General features: G+C 31.8%; 1 protein-coding gene across 1 annotated transcript; it reads left to right on the plus strand.

The window, feature by feature from the left end:
* Positions 1 to 2,564: 2,564 nt before the first annotated feature.
* LOC137807684 (uncharacterized) lies at positions 2,565 to 9,217 on the plus strand. Its single transcript, XM_068608442.1, has 3 exons — positions 2,565 to 3,013; positions 7,012 to 8,308; positions 8,750 to 9,217. The coding sequence occupies exons 1-3, from the start codon at positions 2,714 to 2,716 to the stop codon at positions 8,980 to 8,982; spliced, it is 1,830 nt and encodes a 609-aa protein (XP_068464543.1). The 5' UTR covers positions 2,565 to 2,713; the 3' UTR covers positions 8,983 to 9,217.
* The last annotated feature ends 8,260 nt before the right edge of the window (positions 9,218 to 17,477 follow it).

Below are 17,477 nucleotides of genomic sequence, written 5' to 3' on the forward strand. Positions count from 1 at the left end.
TAGTTCCATAAGAATGTAGTGTAAATTATAAAATTATATAAAGCAACCATTTCAACTTAGGATTATTATATATGTTGTTTGTTGTGAGGTTTCTCTTCTTTCAATTTACTCAAGTTAGTCCCATCAAAATCAAATTTGGGTTTACATTCTATTTTTTCTATTTGTTCCCTTGAACAAAATTGATTGTTCTACTTGTGTTAGATAGAATTCATTAATAAATAATTAACATAATAAAACAAAGTAAAGTAAACAAATTAACTATCTAGAATAAACAAATAAATGATGACATATTATAATTTTTATGAATGGAAACTATGATGTAATAACAAATTACACTAATAACCTTTATTTTAATAACTGAAATGTAGTTTTTCTTTGAATTTTATTGTTGTATTAAATAGGGTTTTTCCTCTTTATTTATATCTCATAAATAAAAAGCTAAATTAGTATTAAAAAATTACTTAACAATTAAAAAAACTTAGACTTACTTAATAACTTAATAAGTGAAAGACTTTCATGTTTTAACAACATTTTATGAACTTATTTTTTAAAAGAAATATTAATTAATAAATGAGTTTAAGTAACTAAGCTTTATCAATTTATAGAATTTCAAAAATTTATCTGAATTAATTAACATTTGTTTGTTTATAATTGTTCTAAATTTTTTATTTGTAATATAATGATCATTATTGTCAATAAAATTAAAAAACATACTTTAGAGAACAAAGATTTACAAGAAAATTTTCATAGTAAAAGAACTATCTTTCAATTAGATGGTAATGTACTAGCTAGTAATCCTAAACCACAATAAGTATGCATAGATGCACCATTATGACAAAAGAAATGGAGGAAAAATGATGTCTATATAGAACATATATAATTTTTTAACAAAAAACTTATTTTTTTTATAAACAAAGAAAGAAAGAACTTCATTAAAACTCTTCAACTTCCATCATGAATTAGAGCTAACTAACTATTCACTTTCATAAATTTAAAATTAGAGTATAATGCGTTTAATCAATAAAATATTTTTTTATTTGTAATTTAGGAGGTGAGTGAAATTTGTATAAGGTTGAAACATTTCTAAAATATTTTTAATTTTTATTTATTTTTTAATTTTTTATTTGCATAAGCTATTTTATGTTCTGCAATCATATACATATAGTGTTTATGATAGTGGTAACCCAACCAATTAGACCATACATAATAATGTTTTTCAATTCAGAAAAAGTGTGCTCAGTTGTACAATGAATAATGATAGGAAGTATCAACATGTGTTGATAAGGACCTTACAATAATTTTATATCAACCATTTATAATTTTTTCTACCACAACATGTATGTTTTCCATAATTCTCATATTATCTTTTTGACTCACTTGAGATACACCTGCTTGATTTCCATACTCTAATAAAATTGAAAAATAAGAATTTTATAAATTTGTAAATTACAAAGCAAGCAACATAAGTTTTTTAAATAATATTTTAGTGTGAATCTAAAACTAGGACTCGCAAAATATAAACACATTATGTTAAAAAAAATGTATAGACACGGTTAACAAGCAAAAGAAGAATGTGACGCTGACCAAATAAAATGAATCAAAGTAGAATTAGATACCAAATCATAATCAAAAATTTTACAAACTATTTAACAATGTAAAAAACAAAACAAAACCCTAACTAGTAGTTTATAGTGGAGGATTAACGAGTGTGCAATTGAATCACGAACAAAGACATTGAAAGATTAATGACAATAACTGAGTTGATGCAAAATCCAAATACCTAATGGTTGATGTGCTTGGAACGATTGTTACTATTCTTGCACAACAGTGACTAAAATTGATAAAAATTGTTTAGTAAAAAATATAATTTTAAAATTTACTTCTAAAATTCAATAAAAGAATTTTGTAGATACTTCAGAGATATAAAAATGAAGATTGTATAGATTTAAATAGTGTGTTTTAAAATTTAATTATATAATTTAATAAGAAAATTTTAAATTATGTATTTTTCATTCATATAAATATTTATAGATATTTTGTAGAGAAAAAATTCGTGAAAATAACAGAAAATTAATATTTTTCTAGTAATTTATTTATTTAGTTATTTTATTTTGACTGATTTTAAGAAATAGATTTGATCAAATAATTCTTTTAAGAAAACATTAAAATGTGATTAATAGAAAATTGATATAATTTAAAAAAAAAAATCTTTCAGTGACATCTAAAAAAATGATATATTAAATTAATTTTATTTATAGTATTATTTATCTAAAAAAATGTTATAATGTTATGTTTATATTATTTATAGTGTAAAAAAGTAGACGTGAAATTTATGTATTATAACAGTTTAAATATATAAATATAACTACGATAATGTTATTAAAGATAGTAAATGGTAGTGCAACTAGGTATATTTTTTAAATATATAAAAAATGATTTAACTAAAAATTTATTAATACTGTATAATAAATATTTATAATCGAAGAATTAACAAAAATAATTTTGATCTTTGTTTTTTTCCCGGAAAAGTTCAAACCGGCCACGTCTCATGCATACGGGAAATTGGGCCTTTGGCCCAATCATAAGAGTGTAGACGAGACAAAGATGAGTTGGGCCAGAGCAACAAAGTTTTGTGGCTGTGGAGCTTTCTTCATCGTATGGTTCTGAACAGTGTGTGATTCGGAATCGGAAGGGGAAGAGAGATCCGGCGAGGATGGGATCGTCGTCGGCGTCGTTGAGTTCTCCAAAGAAGAGAGTGAGATCCCAAGTAGAGGAGGATGAGGACGAGGAAGAGAGCGTTTGTTGCGGGATTTGCTACGCGGGGCGAGGGGTTTCCATCGCAGGGGAAATCGATTGCTGCAGCCACTACTTTTGCTTTGTCTGCATCATGGAATGGTCCAAGCACGAGTCTCGATGCCCAATTTGTCGCCAGAGATTTTCCAACGTTCGCAGGCTCTCTATGCCTGGCGTCTTTTCTTTCTCTAGGGACGTGAAGGTCCCTCATCGTGACCAGGTTCTTTTCATCTACCTTTCTTATGTATGATTATTATTTAATTGATCATACCAAGCTTTCGCATTTACTTATTTATCGTCTTCTTAAAAGTGCATATCTTTTAGGGATTATGGAAATTTAAGGCTGATATAACAAGCTTGTAGAGATTGATTAATTAATTCTAAAACACATATATGGACACATAATCCCATAAGAAAGGTGGTGTGGTGAATCCGGGTTAATCAGATGAGCCGATCTCTTCAATGAAGGATTGTCGAGCTTTGATGATGATAGTCCGAGTGGAAGTCCACCTGCAAGATGCTCAAGTCAGTAAGAAAGAATTATAAGATGTTTAAATAGAAGTGAGTAAAAGATATTAAGTTGGTCAAGAACACTCTGTGAGATGATATTTATAGGCTTATGAGTATGAAGTAACCGATTGGTGCCGATTTTCAAGGACACGTAGAGGTAGTTAGTTTCCAGTATTAGCGATTTATATGGTAAATGCAGGTGGTTGGGTGTCAGTAGTGAATGGATATAAACTGCTCCGTGATTCTAAATGTCGGGCAGTATATTGTCAATATGTTATAACACATCATGGCACATGTTTTCTTACTTCTGGTTTTGGCTGTGAATTGCCTTTGATGCAATCAACACAAGTACTGAAGTCAGATAACTAAAGATGATGAAGAATATCTTCCCTAATCGGTGTCTTAATTTAGGGAATAGGGATATGCCTTTAACCCATATTCAGTGGCATAGAGTATGTCTCATCAATCTTGTTGCTCTTACTCCCAACAGCAGAACTACCTAAGAGTAAAATATTTATAGTAAAGAAAGTCACGGCAGTTAGTATAGCATGCATCGATGCTATTGATTTGATACGATTCAGAAGCCTGATGATGCAATATGCGATCTCCAAGTGAATCCCACGACTTTGGAACCACAGCGCTATCATGCAATTGCCTTGCGGGTTTCAACATAAAAATGCAAGTGCAATGTGATGATGTTGTGAAGTCCACAACAAAGGCAATTGCAGTTGCCTTATGCATCACAGGTTTCAACTGTGTCCTAGGCGATGCATCCATGTCAAGGGCATTCTGATGAGATGCAGAGGTTGTATCCAGCGAGTGTATCGAGGATAGAAGGTATTGTTTAGGAAGAAAGGAAAGAAAACTAGTTCAAGTGTGGGCATTGGGTATGGGCCTTGCTGCCTTTAAAATTTATGATTTTTTAAAGAACTTAAGGTAGAAAGTTAAATGCGTCAAATGAGTTTTTAAAATTTCTGTTTTGTTATATTTTATTTTGTTTATTTTAAATAGCTAATTGAGGGACAATTTAAACTTAAAAGCCCATCAGATAGCTTAGACTTGTTTTATTTACTGATGACCTTTTGAATTATGTTAATATATAATTGTTTTTATATCTCATGTTTATTTTTATTAAAATGATCCTAGAGATATGTTTTTAGTTATTTTCTTATATATGCCATGTTTTATTATTGGTAACGAATCTTACAATTCATTCTGGGATTTGATTTTGCAGTCCAAAAAATAGGGTTTCTGATTCATACTTTCTATGCAATTCATCTACCTTGAAAAAAGTATCATCCAGTGTATAAAAATCTAGAAAACCCACCAAAATAACAAGGTTATTAAGTAAATATTTTTCAAAATTGGATAACTTGAACTCTTCAGAATTGGATCTACATGGATTGATCTTCAGAGTTAAATCCAAGAATCAAAATAAATAGTATATTGATCAGATAGAATCTAGCTTTAATCATGAAATGAAAATACCAATATCAAGTAGAAACAAAATATCATATGTAAATATCGCCAAAAAATACATAAGAGTTTGAAAAGATTACATTCAATCCCAAAGAAAGGAGGTTAGCTACTCAAGGTAACCATTACAAACACCAAAAGTTTATGGAAAACAAGAAAAGAGAGTTGAGAGTTTTGCTTCTTCACTTCTAGCTTCAAGGGTTTTTCCAAGACCTTTTTTCCCTCTCTTATTCGTTTATAACCCTTTTCGTTCTTTGGGTTAGTGACATGTCCCTCAAGCTAGCCAATGTCGCTAAGTGAGACCATTGATTTAGAACACCCCTTCTTTGGAACATTCTTGTCTTGGCGCTTCTCGCTTGAGCGAGACATGGCGCTTGGGCGAGCCTTTGTTGGAACAAAGGTAGCCTCTAGATTATTCTCGCTTGGGCGAGCAAAATCTTGCTTGAGCTTGTCGTGGGCGAAGCTCAGGCGAGCCCATCACTGTAGCAAGGCTTGCCTCTAGACAGCTCACCTGAGCGAGGTTTCTTGAATGTTCAAGGCCTTGTTTTCTATCTTCTAAAGCCTGTCTATTCATCCTCTAGTCATTTGCTCCATCTTTTTCTTAATTTCCTGAAAATGTCACAGATTTGGGATTAAATGGTTTCATTAGTCTCATGACTCAAAAATATATTGTTGAATTCAATACTTCTCAAATTAGGGTTGGGTATTAACTTAATCAACAATTAAAACCATAAGTGCTTAGCTTTTTGCATGAAATTTCACTAAATAATGACACTTATCAATATGCCGCAGAATCAGTAGGAAGCTATTTTTGAAGTTAGCAATCAGCTCGCTGTTAAAATTTAAACCCTCGTATTAAACCTAATAAGAAACAATCCTATTCTTGAAATTGATATAATCATAGCTTTATAAAGTGACTTGAATAGGGAAACACAAGCTTAAAAGACACTAAAAAAATATTCATGCAACTCATGCCATATTGCATTGCATAACTGCAATCAAACATTCACACTTTGTTTGCTTCCAGTAATGTTTTTTGAGGAAGTGAAGGAGTGAATTTGCATGGAAAATTGGTGGTTTGAATTGGATGATTTGAGGAGAAATGAAAAGAAAATATGTGGGACAGCCTTGGTTGTATGTCCCATGCTCAAACGATAAAAAATGCAAGGAAAGTCAACGTGGAACTTTCTTTTGGTATAATCACGTGTCATTACACTCTCAGTTACTACACTGGCAACACTCCACACACTGCCATTATTCTAAACATAGCTACCACATATTGGCATTATCCTATGAACTTAGCATCCTGCGAGTGTTGTGGTTTGTGATTTGTGAACTTTGAAGCTCATTTGAGTAGGATGAAGACGCTGTGAAGGCACAAGTGGTTTAGTCCTGTGTCATTATTCAAAGGACAACCAATAACCATATCTTCACTTACCATGATCACAAAATCGATTTTCTTCCATGCACAATCAATTATGTCCCAATCATAATCGATTATGCATGTCCTGGATCACTGCATAGTTGCACCAAAAACCTACATAGTTGATTATGTTTGCGCCATAATCGATTATGTAAGGTAAAACATATTAGAATGCCTATGTTTTCAAGGACATAATCGATTATGCCTAATCATAATTGATTATGTCTATGTTTGTGCCAAAGTAACAATGTTTGGACCACGCCAATGTGCTCTCATGCTTAACCCTTTTTCATTGTCATAGCTAGGGCACTCTGATATTTGTTTAAATTAAGAAATTACCAAATATTTTTATATCTTTCAAATCAATCATACTCACTTACAAACTTTCCACTCTCATTTTCCATTACTTAATCCAAACAAAGTGTAAATTTGGAATTGCTATTGCCTCACCGTCTTATACATCATTCGGCCCCGTTGTACGGGTTTGATTGTAGCTATTCATTGTCCCACCAAAAGTTGGGTGTTTATATACATCATTAGCTAATGTGCTGTCATATCATTTAGTAAGTTTGACATATCAAACTCATTAAACGACAGTCACAAGTGAATGGCAAAATTAGATGTTAGTGTAAAACTTATTTAAACCACTCAAGGTATCACAAAGTTCAAAGAAATCATAATTCTCTTTTCTTCTTTTTTTTCTGAACCAGAAGAAATCATAATCTCCTAATTTATAAATTAATTCTAGCTGGTGATTCAATAGTAGATGCACTAATGTTAATATGCAAATGATCTCTTATGTTTTGTAGGCCTATCATCCTAATGGAAATGTGGCAATTGGCCCTGTAGATTCTTATGCTGAAACCAAATGTGGTGTTTGTCATGCTGGGACAGATGAAAATCTTCTACTACTTTGTGATCTTTGTGATACTGCTTCACACACATACTGTGTTGGCCTGGGATATACTGTTCCTGAAGGTGATTGGTTTTGTCACGATTGTGCTATTTCCCGGGAGACCAATGCCAATGAAGAATCAGAACAACAAAATGTTGTGCCAGAGGGTGAACCCAGTGAAACCGTTGATATCTTTGATATTGTGAGGGAAACAGGCAGTCGGGTGGTTAAAAGACCAAGAACATCTCCGTTACAACAGAACGTGTTATCTCCTTCTGCTATTCCTTTATCAGATAGGTTAAGCAGATTCAAAGGAAAAATTCCTGCCACAGGTTTCCATAGTATGCAGCGTAATGTACAGGCATTTCGTGAAAACTGGAATGCTTTGAGGAGTGGTTCATTAGAGTTCCATTGTAATGCGGATCAACCTAGCAGTAAAGTTAGTCAAAAGCAAGATTCTAGATCCTTATCACATGGCACATTATATGATTCACATTCTAGGGCTTCCACAAGCATGCAACAATCCACTGTCCAAGGTGGTCCTACTAACAAAACGTTGAATGAGAGAGTCTATAAAGATGACGCTGACAAGGCTTGGAAAATGGTGGACAGGGCAAAGATGATGCTACTGACTCGTCAAAGAACTAGCAGCAATCGGCAGGGAGTAGATAGACCCTCATGCAGTGGAGGAGCTTGTAAAACATCAGTTGAACATTGTAATTTCCCAGAACTGAAGGATCAACATTCGAAAGCATTAGACTTGAGGAACACTAAGAAAGAAAAACAGTGTGACTATTCTAGACGTGTCCAGAATTTCAAAAATTGCTCGACCCTAAAGTTGGAAGAGAAAAAGAAAAATAGGGTTAGATGTGAGGAGATGATACACAGTGTGAGGGACCATACTACTCATCCAGAAGGATATTGTGAAAGTTCATTGTCCAGAAAGGTCCCTACTAATATCCAGGGTGGTGTTCCCTGTGGTGAAGAAGAGAGAAATGCTTGCCAGGTAACTTCGGCAGATTTAGCTTCCTCGAGTGGCAAGTTTGTTAGTCTGCTCTCCTCTTGTAGGGACGTGGATCTTGTCAATGGAGAAAAGATATTAGCTAGAAGTTGCGAGGATGGAAGCACAAGAAAAACTGACGATGCAAAAACTGAGATCCAGTCTCTTGTTAAATTGAATCTGAAGCTCTTAACCAGAGATAAAAAATTAGGTAATTGGTTATCGAAATTCAGATTTTTGCCCTAGATTTTCATTATCGTTATTGGCTGGAATATTTATAGGTGCTTAGCGTACACTTTTTACCATCCATATCTGATTTTTAATTAGGTAGCATGTGTGCGTAGTTCAGCTTGTTTTGGATAAATGATCACTTATGTGGCCGAATGCACTTCTATGCCAAACATAAATTCCATTCCTCTTCTTGGTTTCTCAAATTTTCTCAAGCAAAACAAAAATTGTTTAAGAGAAACTTGTTATTTTGCTGTGGTTTTTCTCGAATGCATGTTGTAGAACTGTTAATTAGGTTTTTATGCAAATGATAATTGTTACTTGAATGCATGTTGTAAAACTGTTAAATAGGTTTTTATGCAAATGATAATTGTTACTTGAAATGAAAGTATATCACTTGAAGTTGAAGCTATTGGTGATGCAGGTTTTGATACCTTCAAGGTAGTTGCAAGGCAGGCCACCCATACCATCTTGGCTGCTTGCAGTTCTGAGCAGCAAAAGTGCAGCACATCCTCCTCTTGCTCAGTTTGCTGTCATTCCGACAATACCCCCCAGTTTCAGAAATCTACTTTAATGCCTAACTGTTGCAGGCAATGCTTTTACGCCTTTGTAAACAATGTTGTCAGTTCCACCATGACGGAGAAAGGTTGCGCTTGATCTGCATTATTTTTTTCTTCTCTTTGGGGAATGCATGATGTGCTTCTATCTATTTGGTGTGATTATTGTTCTCCATTGTAAAATTCAAGTCGGAGTTAGGGGATAGCAGTGTAATCTAGTTACTTTCCACCTGGATGGAATAGGAGTTGATTTTTAAATTGAAAACTGGAGTATTCATGTACCGATTCTTCAAGTATGCACAATAAACATGAAAGCAGCATAATTTTTTGCACTATGTAAGTGTATCACTTATTTGGGTACAGTCGTACAGAGAAAAAGCAAAATGTACAGTTGCCTCCAATGAGTGTGTGAACTCCAGTCACATTACGTCACGAATCAAGAAAGCACCATCAGGAGGGTGTAGTATTACAATTGACACAAACTTTCCCTCCACCAAAGCAGCTACTGTTTGCAGCCTCTTCAATGGCATTTTTATGGCTAATTACTGGATCAGTAAATTTTAATGAAGACTTTTAAAAATAAGCAGACACTATTTCGTCACTAATTTTAAATTCTCTAGTACGGTAAAGAGGTACAAAGTTACTCGTTTTATATATTTAAACTCTTTAACGTGTTTAGAACAATATTCAATACACATAAACCTATGTTCAACGAATGACAAAAATTCATTCTCATGGTGATGCATGGAATGTGTGAATGTTCTCGAATCAGATTTTCAAACTTGCTTTTGGTGGATCTGGAGTGTTGGATTATTTTCGAGCTTTAGAGTGTATCTCAACAGGACTGTTTCTTCCTGCACCTCCATATCTTCTTCTGCCACCTCCATATACAATATGAAAATACATTTTTCTCCTTCTTGTGTCACCCATAGAGTAGTTTCCGGATTATGTAATCCGGAAACTCATTTGAATAAAGACTTCCGGATTACATAATTCGGAAGCTAAATAAGACTTCTGGATTATGTAATCCGGAAAGTAATAATGTTTCTGAAAAAAAACTACCGGATTATGTAATCTGGAAGGTAATTACAAATTTAAAAAATGACTTCCGGATTATGTAATCCGGAATATTATAGAGGGGCATTTTCAGAAATTTGAAAATTTATGGAGGTGAGAGAAGAAGGCATGGAGGTGCAGGAAGAAACAGTCTCTCAACAGTAGCATTGATTCATAAATCATGGCCCAGTCCATACAAATTTGAGCATCAGAATTGGCAAAGACGCTGGAAGAGAAAATAAAGCTGATGCAGGTGCGGGTTTACTTTCTATAGTAAAGTATTCTAACTATTTATGAGATTGGATGAAATTACATAAATCATCTCTATTATTTCTATTCTCACATTAATTTCTCTTAATGGTAAGAAATATATTACGTTGCAATCATATATATATATATATATATATATATATATATATATATATATATTAACAAGTTTAAAAATGCTGTAACAAAATTTTCCATATAAAAAATATTGCTCTTAATGTAAAAAAATTATGTAATCTCAACACTTCTAAAGATTTCTGATGTAAAGTTTTTATATTATTTTCCAATAATCTGTTGGTTCATTTTTAAACGCTTTCAAATAGCAATCAAGATGAATATGACGTAAATGGTATTATTATATTCATTTGTAATTATATATTCTGTGTTAATAATATAGATATAAAAAAAGTTAGTCACAGTATAATTGCACAATTCTAGGCGTACAGTTTTCCCGTGACAGCACTGTTTATTTAATGAAAAATGAAATGGGTGGTGTTACATTGTTATTGGTTGTAGTGTAAGTAAATATATTTGTAAATAATGTATTTATTTGATTAGTTTAAGAAAAAATATAATAAAAATATTTGGATAGATATATTGATAGTTTTGGTAGAGGAGAAATGAGAATAGAAAGAATTGTTGTATTAAAAGATGAAAAGTGGAGGGAATAGGAATAGGAATAGGAATAGGAGAGTAATGGAATGTGGGACAGAGTGGGGTGGATGGAGACACTTGTCCTACCGGAAGTGGGTCCTTGGATGGCATGCATGAGGCGTAGGTAAACGACAAAGAAAGAGAAGCACGTGAGGGAGGCACGTGAGGGAGGCACGTGAGTGAGGCACGTCATGTGAAAGAAGTGTCTCTCTTATTGGATCGCTTTCAGATTTGAATCAGCCATAAACGACAGGTCAGTTGAGAAAGGAAAGCACATGCCCCCACTCTCCCCCTTTTCCTACTTTTCCATCCCTCCCTCTGTGGGTCCTCTCCCACCCCCACGTGACACCCACACCCACTCCCACCATCCATACATCTACCATTCATACATGCACCATCCATCCATCCATCATGCATGAGCCTGACATCATAAAAGATAATTGGTCCCCACCGCACGCGGGGTAGACCAACGGCAGGGGATGATCGCACGTGACTTAGTGCTTCTTCACGTGCTCTGTCAACCGTGCTCCCCTATTTCTAACAACAAACTACCTTCCTTCACTTATCTTTCTTCACTCTCTTTTCTTCATTTCACTCTCTCTTTCTTCAACAAACCTACTCCGCTTCCATCACAAAAGCTAAAGTAGAAAGTAGTTCAAGAGTCACTTTATATACATACTTTGCAACATCATGCCACTACCACTCAACTCCACATTTCAACTCCTTTCTCATGCTTCACCAACACAATTACACAATATAATTACCATTTCTACTCCCTTTCAATTCCATTTCTTCATCGTTTTTCAAGAAGTTCAAACACACAATTATGCAATTTTATTATTGGAAAAACATACAAAATTACAAATCAACGGTAGAAAATCAGCAACACATGATTTAACATGGTTAAGTTGTCAATCTGCAACTTATTTACGCGGATAACAATTAAATTTTCATTTTTGTATTGCTACACACCAATAATATTTTTAAATAGAAATTATAAAATGGACACAATGATTAAGCTCACTCACTAAACATTAAACACGGTGTCTAGTTAGTTCAACCCAATTAGTCATGACTTCATCATCTCGAACTTTTATTTCTCTAATTTTAACTATTTTTATTTAACTATTTTTAATTATTGAGAGAAATTACCGTGTACAGCTCTTTTAGGTTTTTTATTATTGAGACTGAAAGGGTCACTTGTGATGTAATTTAGCCTTTAGACAGAGAAAAGTTGTAGGCATTATATGTGTACAACCGAAAAATAAAATTACCCAAAACGTTCTAATGTTAGGAGAGTGAAAATAGGGATGACAATGTATCTTCACTAAAAGAGTAGTTGGTCCGACATGTATAGAGGTGACCCGTGAATTTGCGACTCAATTTACATAAACATTTTTTTTTCACTTCATAAGTTTATCTTTAGATAAAATTTAAATGAGCTAAATAAATGTAAAATTAATATCTTATCAAATAAATAATATGTCAAAATTATAATAAAAAATATAAAAATAAGATATTGTATAAGTTAATACAAAATTACAGTAATTAATCATCATTTTAGGTAGGTTTATCTACTCTGTCTCATAACTAGTTATGTTTATTATAACTTAATAAACCAACGAGTTAATCTAGTTAACTCACTCACTATCTTTTTCCTATGCGGACTTCCTACACAACTGAGACTAATGAAAATAACAAATTATCTATTTAACTTTCATATTGTATGTTGTTATCATACTAACGAACTTTTAAAAACTTAAATAACTTTTTAAATGTTTTTAGAGTTTTATAATATATGTTATTATTTTAATTTAAATCCCATTTAATTTTAGAAATTTAAAAGCAAACTATAAAAAAGTAAAAAAATGTTTATTTTTTTGTTAATTATAGTTTTTGTAACTAAATTGACCTTTCATTATCACAGGAAAACAAAATATTTTGATTGGAGAAGCTTTTGAAGTAGAAATGTGACTAGTATCTAATTAGAATAGACACAAACCATAGCCACTTTTAAATATTTAAAACTTCATGTGACCCGTATGCTCTTTTTCATTTAAATTTAACAGATGAACCATACATACATATATACATATGCATAAGCGATTAAGTTTATAAATTAATAATTAATTAACGTAAATATGGTGGAGCCAGCAACGATGATGGATGAGTTGGCCACGTGAAGAGAGAAAGTATCTATACATTTTAATCACGTGATGGGGTGCGGGTCTTCCGGAGAATTCGACACGTGTCCATTCAATTAAGACGTGCAGGAACCCGATATGGTATTCTATTCCCTATCGGTTGGCTTAACTTAAGGCATAACTCATAGTCACAGCTAATTACAACTTTTTTATTAATTAAATATTCATTTCACTTCTCCTTCAAAACACACACAACATAAATTAAAACAAAAAAGCCTTTAGAACTGTGCTTCGACTCTGTAATTAGATTATTAACAAGAATGTCTCTATTAGGATCATGACTTGTCTCAAGAGTGGGAGGGGTGAGTTCATATTAATTAAATCACCTAAATTAAAATGGATTTGTTAACTGATCCCTAAACTGATTCCTTAACAGAGGAATGTCACCACCTTCTCAGCCACCACATGGCATAATTATAAAATTATTTTTTCACCTTTATATTTGCTTCAAACATTGATAATTCTTATTTACCTTCCCTTCTCATATACTTTTTATATGTTTCAATTTCAAACTGTTAAAAGGTAATATAATTTGTTTCAATAATCAAACCAATCTATTATCTTTTTTTTTTTTCTGGTATACGTTTTGCAGTGTTCATCTATCTTCTGTGTTGTGTGCTTCCGACTCCACTTAAATCTGAAAAACATAACTAATGATTGAGATGGAAATATTATAGAAAAAGTAAATGAATTAGTACTTGAAAAAGTGCACTGCACTACAGAATTAGAGTGTCACGTTCTTGGTTCTATATTTTATTTCTGCTTTCTGTTTTTTTAAGTACGATTGTGCAATTCATTCTCTAAAAAATCTATTATATTGGTAAAGCATAGTGAGATGGTGGTACCTGCATGAAAAAGTTGTGGTTAATTATTGAATAGGCCTCAATCGATTTTTTTTACATTTTGTTTTAATTTGTTAATGAGTTTATTAGAATAACACTGAAACAATTATTGTAACCAAACAGAGTCGATGCCGATAAGGAGCTTTAAGCAATATTTTATGTTGAGGAAGCACAGGGTTGCGACTCCGTGCATGAACCTTGTACGCTGTCTTTACGCATCAGAATCTTTTTATTTTTAACACTCCGTTTCCTTATACGTAATAAATAAATAAAAGTAATAAAAGAAATATGATACATGAGAATGCGTATTCTTAACTCAGAAATTTTTGAAATAGAAAATTGAAATTAAGATAATATTAATATCTGGTGTTATTTTGGTAACCGTAGAGAAGTGATAAAGTGGGGGACCCCATTGCAGAGAGTACAGTTCTGCTGTGTGTGATCTTCTGCAATAGGATTTATGGGAGGTAATACAAGTTGAGTTAGGTTGTGTAAGCTTCTGCTGTGTTTTGCATACTCCTTTTTGTTTTTATGCACGTGAGTTTGGATCAACTCACGTGGCCTCCATCTCTAACCCCACCCACCAAACCATGCCTTACCCACCGCTCATCACTTTTGCAACCTATATTCTTCCATTTTTTTTATATATCATTTTCACATTTTTTAAATATATTAATAAATTTAATTTAGTGTACAGTATTAAATTTCCTCTGTAAATTTTACTATATAAGATTATATAACTAATTTTTGACAATAAAATAATAAATATACTCTTATTACATGGATATGATATGATGTTTAAGTTGATAAGAGTGCATGGTAGTAAACCATGTAAGTAAAAATATATAATATTTTTTTTTTGGAGAATTTATATTTATAAACTCTTCCGATAGACTGTTAGATTGGTTTTAAAATAATTATTACAGTTCATAAGTAACTGTTTAACTATTATGATTATTAAATTGACCATTTGTTTTTCTAATAAGTTATTATTAATTAATTATGATATTAAGAATTTAGTTATCATGTAGATACATATTCTACTGACACTCTCGAATTCTTTTTCAAAATTATATATTTTGATCATGTATAAAAGATCAGAACAACAATAGCCATTTAAATATATCCTAATAATTTATAATTATTATTTTTATTTCTCATGAGATCGAGTTCTCACTGCTGCCTAATATATCCAAAACATATTATAGGAAGAGAGAGTAAAGATGGAATAAAAATTTCAGCAAAATGTACATCTTTTATGAGATTATACAAAAGTCGTTGTTCTATATGTTTTGTTATGTTTTTGTTAGATAAATATGATTTACTATCACGCAAATTTCACTAATATTTATGAGTGAACGACTAAGAAAATAGGTTAAATTTCACAATTTCAGTTGAGTAGATTAAACTTATGAGTTAATATTTTTAAATCATGTTTCACACTTATTTTAAAAAGAGATTATGCGTTGTTAGTCAATTTTTTACAGTAGCATGATAAAATACAGTCATTAAATCACGTTAGCTTTTTAAAACAAAAACAAAAAAAATTATATTTCAACTAAATTTCACAAATGATTTAGAAAAATCATGCATAATCTTATTATACATACAAAGCGGTGTAAGGGAAGAGTTTAAAATAAATTTTAGAAACAAATCAAAGTATACATTTTGCATCGAATATTTAATGACCAAGAATCATTAAAATGTTGATGTAATTTTTGAGAGTAATCTATTAGAGTGGAAAATGTTTTAAAGCTAAGCATGCATCATCAAGAATACCTAGACTTAATGTGTATTTTCTTTGACAAATATTAACAATCAATAGTAGCACAACAACTTCAAATTTAAGAAAGAATGAGGTTGTCAAGATCATTGATCATATAGGTAACATCTTTATTTTAATAAGATGATTTTTAAAGAGTACCATGTCATTACCATTGGACAAATGAATCTGGTAAGTAAAAAAAGCATAATTTGAAAGAGATTGGTGAATACCATTGTCTATCGTCTTATTTGAAACCATAGAATTTTTTTTGCAACCAATACAACTAGTTTGGTTTAGTAGCTTAGTATATATTTCTATTACACATCTTATTCTTGAAAGTCATACAATATCAACTTGTAATATGATATTTGAATCTCTTATATACTATAATTTGAACATATATATAATCGATCAGATCTCTAACATCAATTAAAATATTTATAGAAAAATTATTTAAGTAAAAGGAGTTTAATTAGAAAAATAAAAAAATTCTTTTTCCTTCCAACTTACTTAAACTAAAAAGTTGATTTTAAATTTAAAGAAAAATAATTAACTACACATTTAAAACACCACTAAAACATATGTTTTTTTTTTAAAAAAACACCATATAACCTGTTAATAAATATAAATTTGTATTAGAAATTTAGGGTAAAAAATTCATAAATATACTATTTGAATTAAATATTGTGTTTTAATATTTTGTATAAAATTATTTATGTATTGGTCGTACCAGACGAGTCATGTCACTTAGTTTCAGTGATGGACGATTGAAGACACATTTAAAGCGGTTACAATAATTAGCAGTTAAAGCAATTGCAAAAACTCTCTAAAAATATGGAACACTTCCCACCAAATTTGGATAACGCCCCGAAAAATTAGGGAACTTCCCTAAAAATAAGCTAATACTGATATATGATAGATTCGATCCATTACAACATATGACCCGTGACCAAGGTACGCTTTTAACTAGTTCTTACTATACACTTCGTATACCGAGTACTTATTTGATTGTCGGAGTACCATTTTAAGGTAAACACCGACCGAACACCAGCAATTAAAGAAAAGGATTTAGAGTGAAGAGAAAGAGAAAGAAAATTATCGACAATCAACAATTATACAACCAGTTTCAAGTACTGTATAGGTCTACTTTATCCATTACAATTTATAAATCATTTTCAAGTACTATATAGGTCTACTTTATCCATTACAATTTATAAATCACTGTTTTCGAGTTGAGTGTTCTGATTTTTATAAAAATTTCTCCATAACTCACTATATTCAAATTTTAGTGGTATTTATCTCCCTAACAAAGAATCTAAGAATTTGCGGATGCATGTTCAATAGGTTGTTTGCCAACTAGAAGTTTGAAGTCTTAATAAACCATGACCACTATTTATGATGAATAAAAGGCGTGCAGTTTTATATTTGATGGCAGAAAGCAACGCCATGTGTCCGAAAATTGAGTGTGTGTAGTTTGTTGGAATGGATTAATTAGTGTACTCCGAAGCAAAGATAAGTTGTGTGTGTATTTATATATCCCAAAAGAGAAAGAAGAAAGGTAAAGATGCATGGAAATCGTAACTCCAAGCTGTACCATTGTATCTTTGCATCACAGTGTAAATGCTCGCCATGATTGTCGGAGGGCTAAAGAATCGTTTCATTAATCAATTCATCATATTCTTCTCTTTCTTTAATTAAAACTCATGTAAACAAACAATTATTGTAAAACACTATTAAACAAAACAAAACACAAACACAAAGAAGGTAGAGGGAAGCTGCACCCCGCGGAAAGAGAAAGCCCACGACA

The sequence above is a fragment of the Phaseolus vulgaris genome, chromosome 3, assembly GCF_051622355.1.
Source record: "Phaseolus vulgaris cultivar YP4 chromosome 3, ASM5162235v1, whole genome shotgun sequence".
In the NCBI taxonomy this organism is placed as follows: Eukaryota; Viridiplantae; Streptophyta; class Magnoliopsida; order Fabales; family Fabaceae; genus Phaseolus; species Phaseolus vulgaris.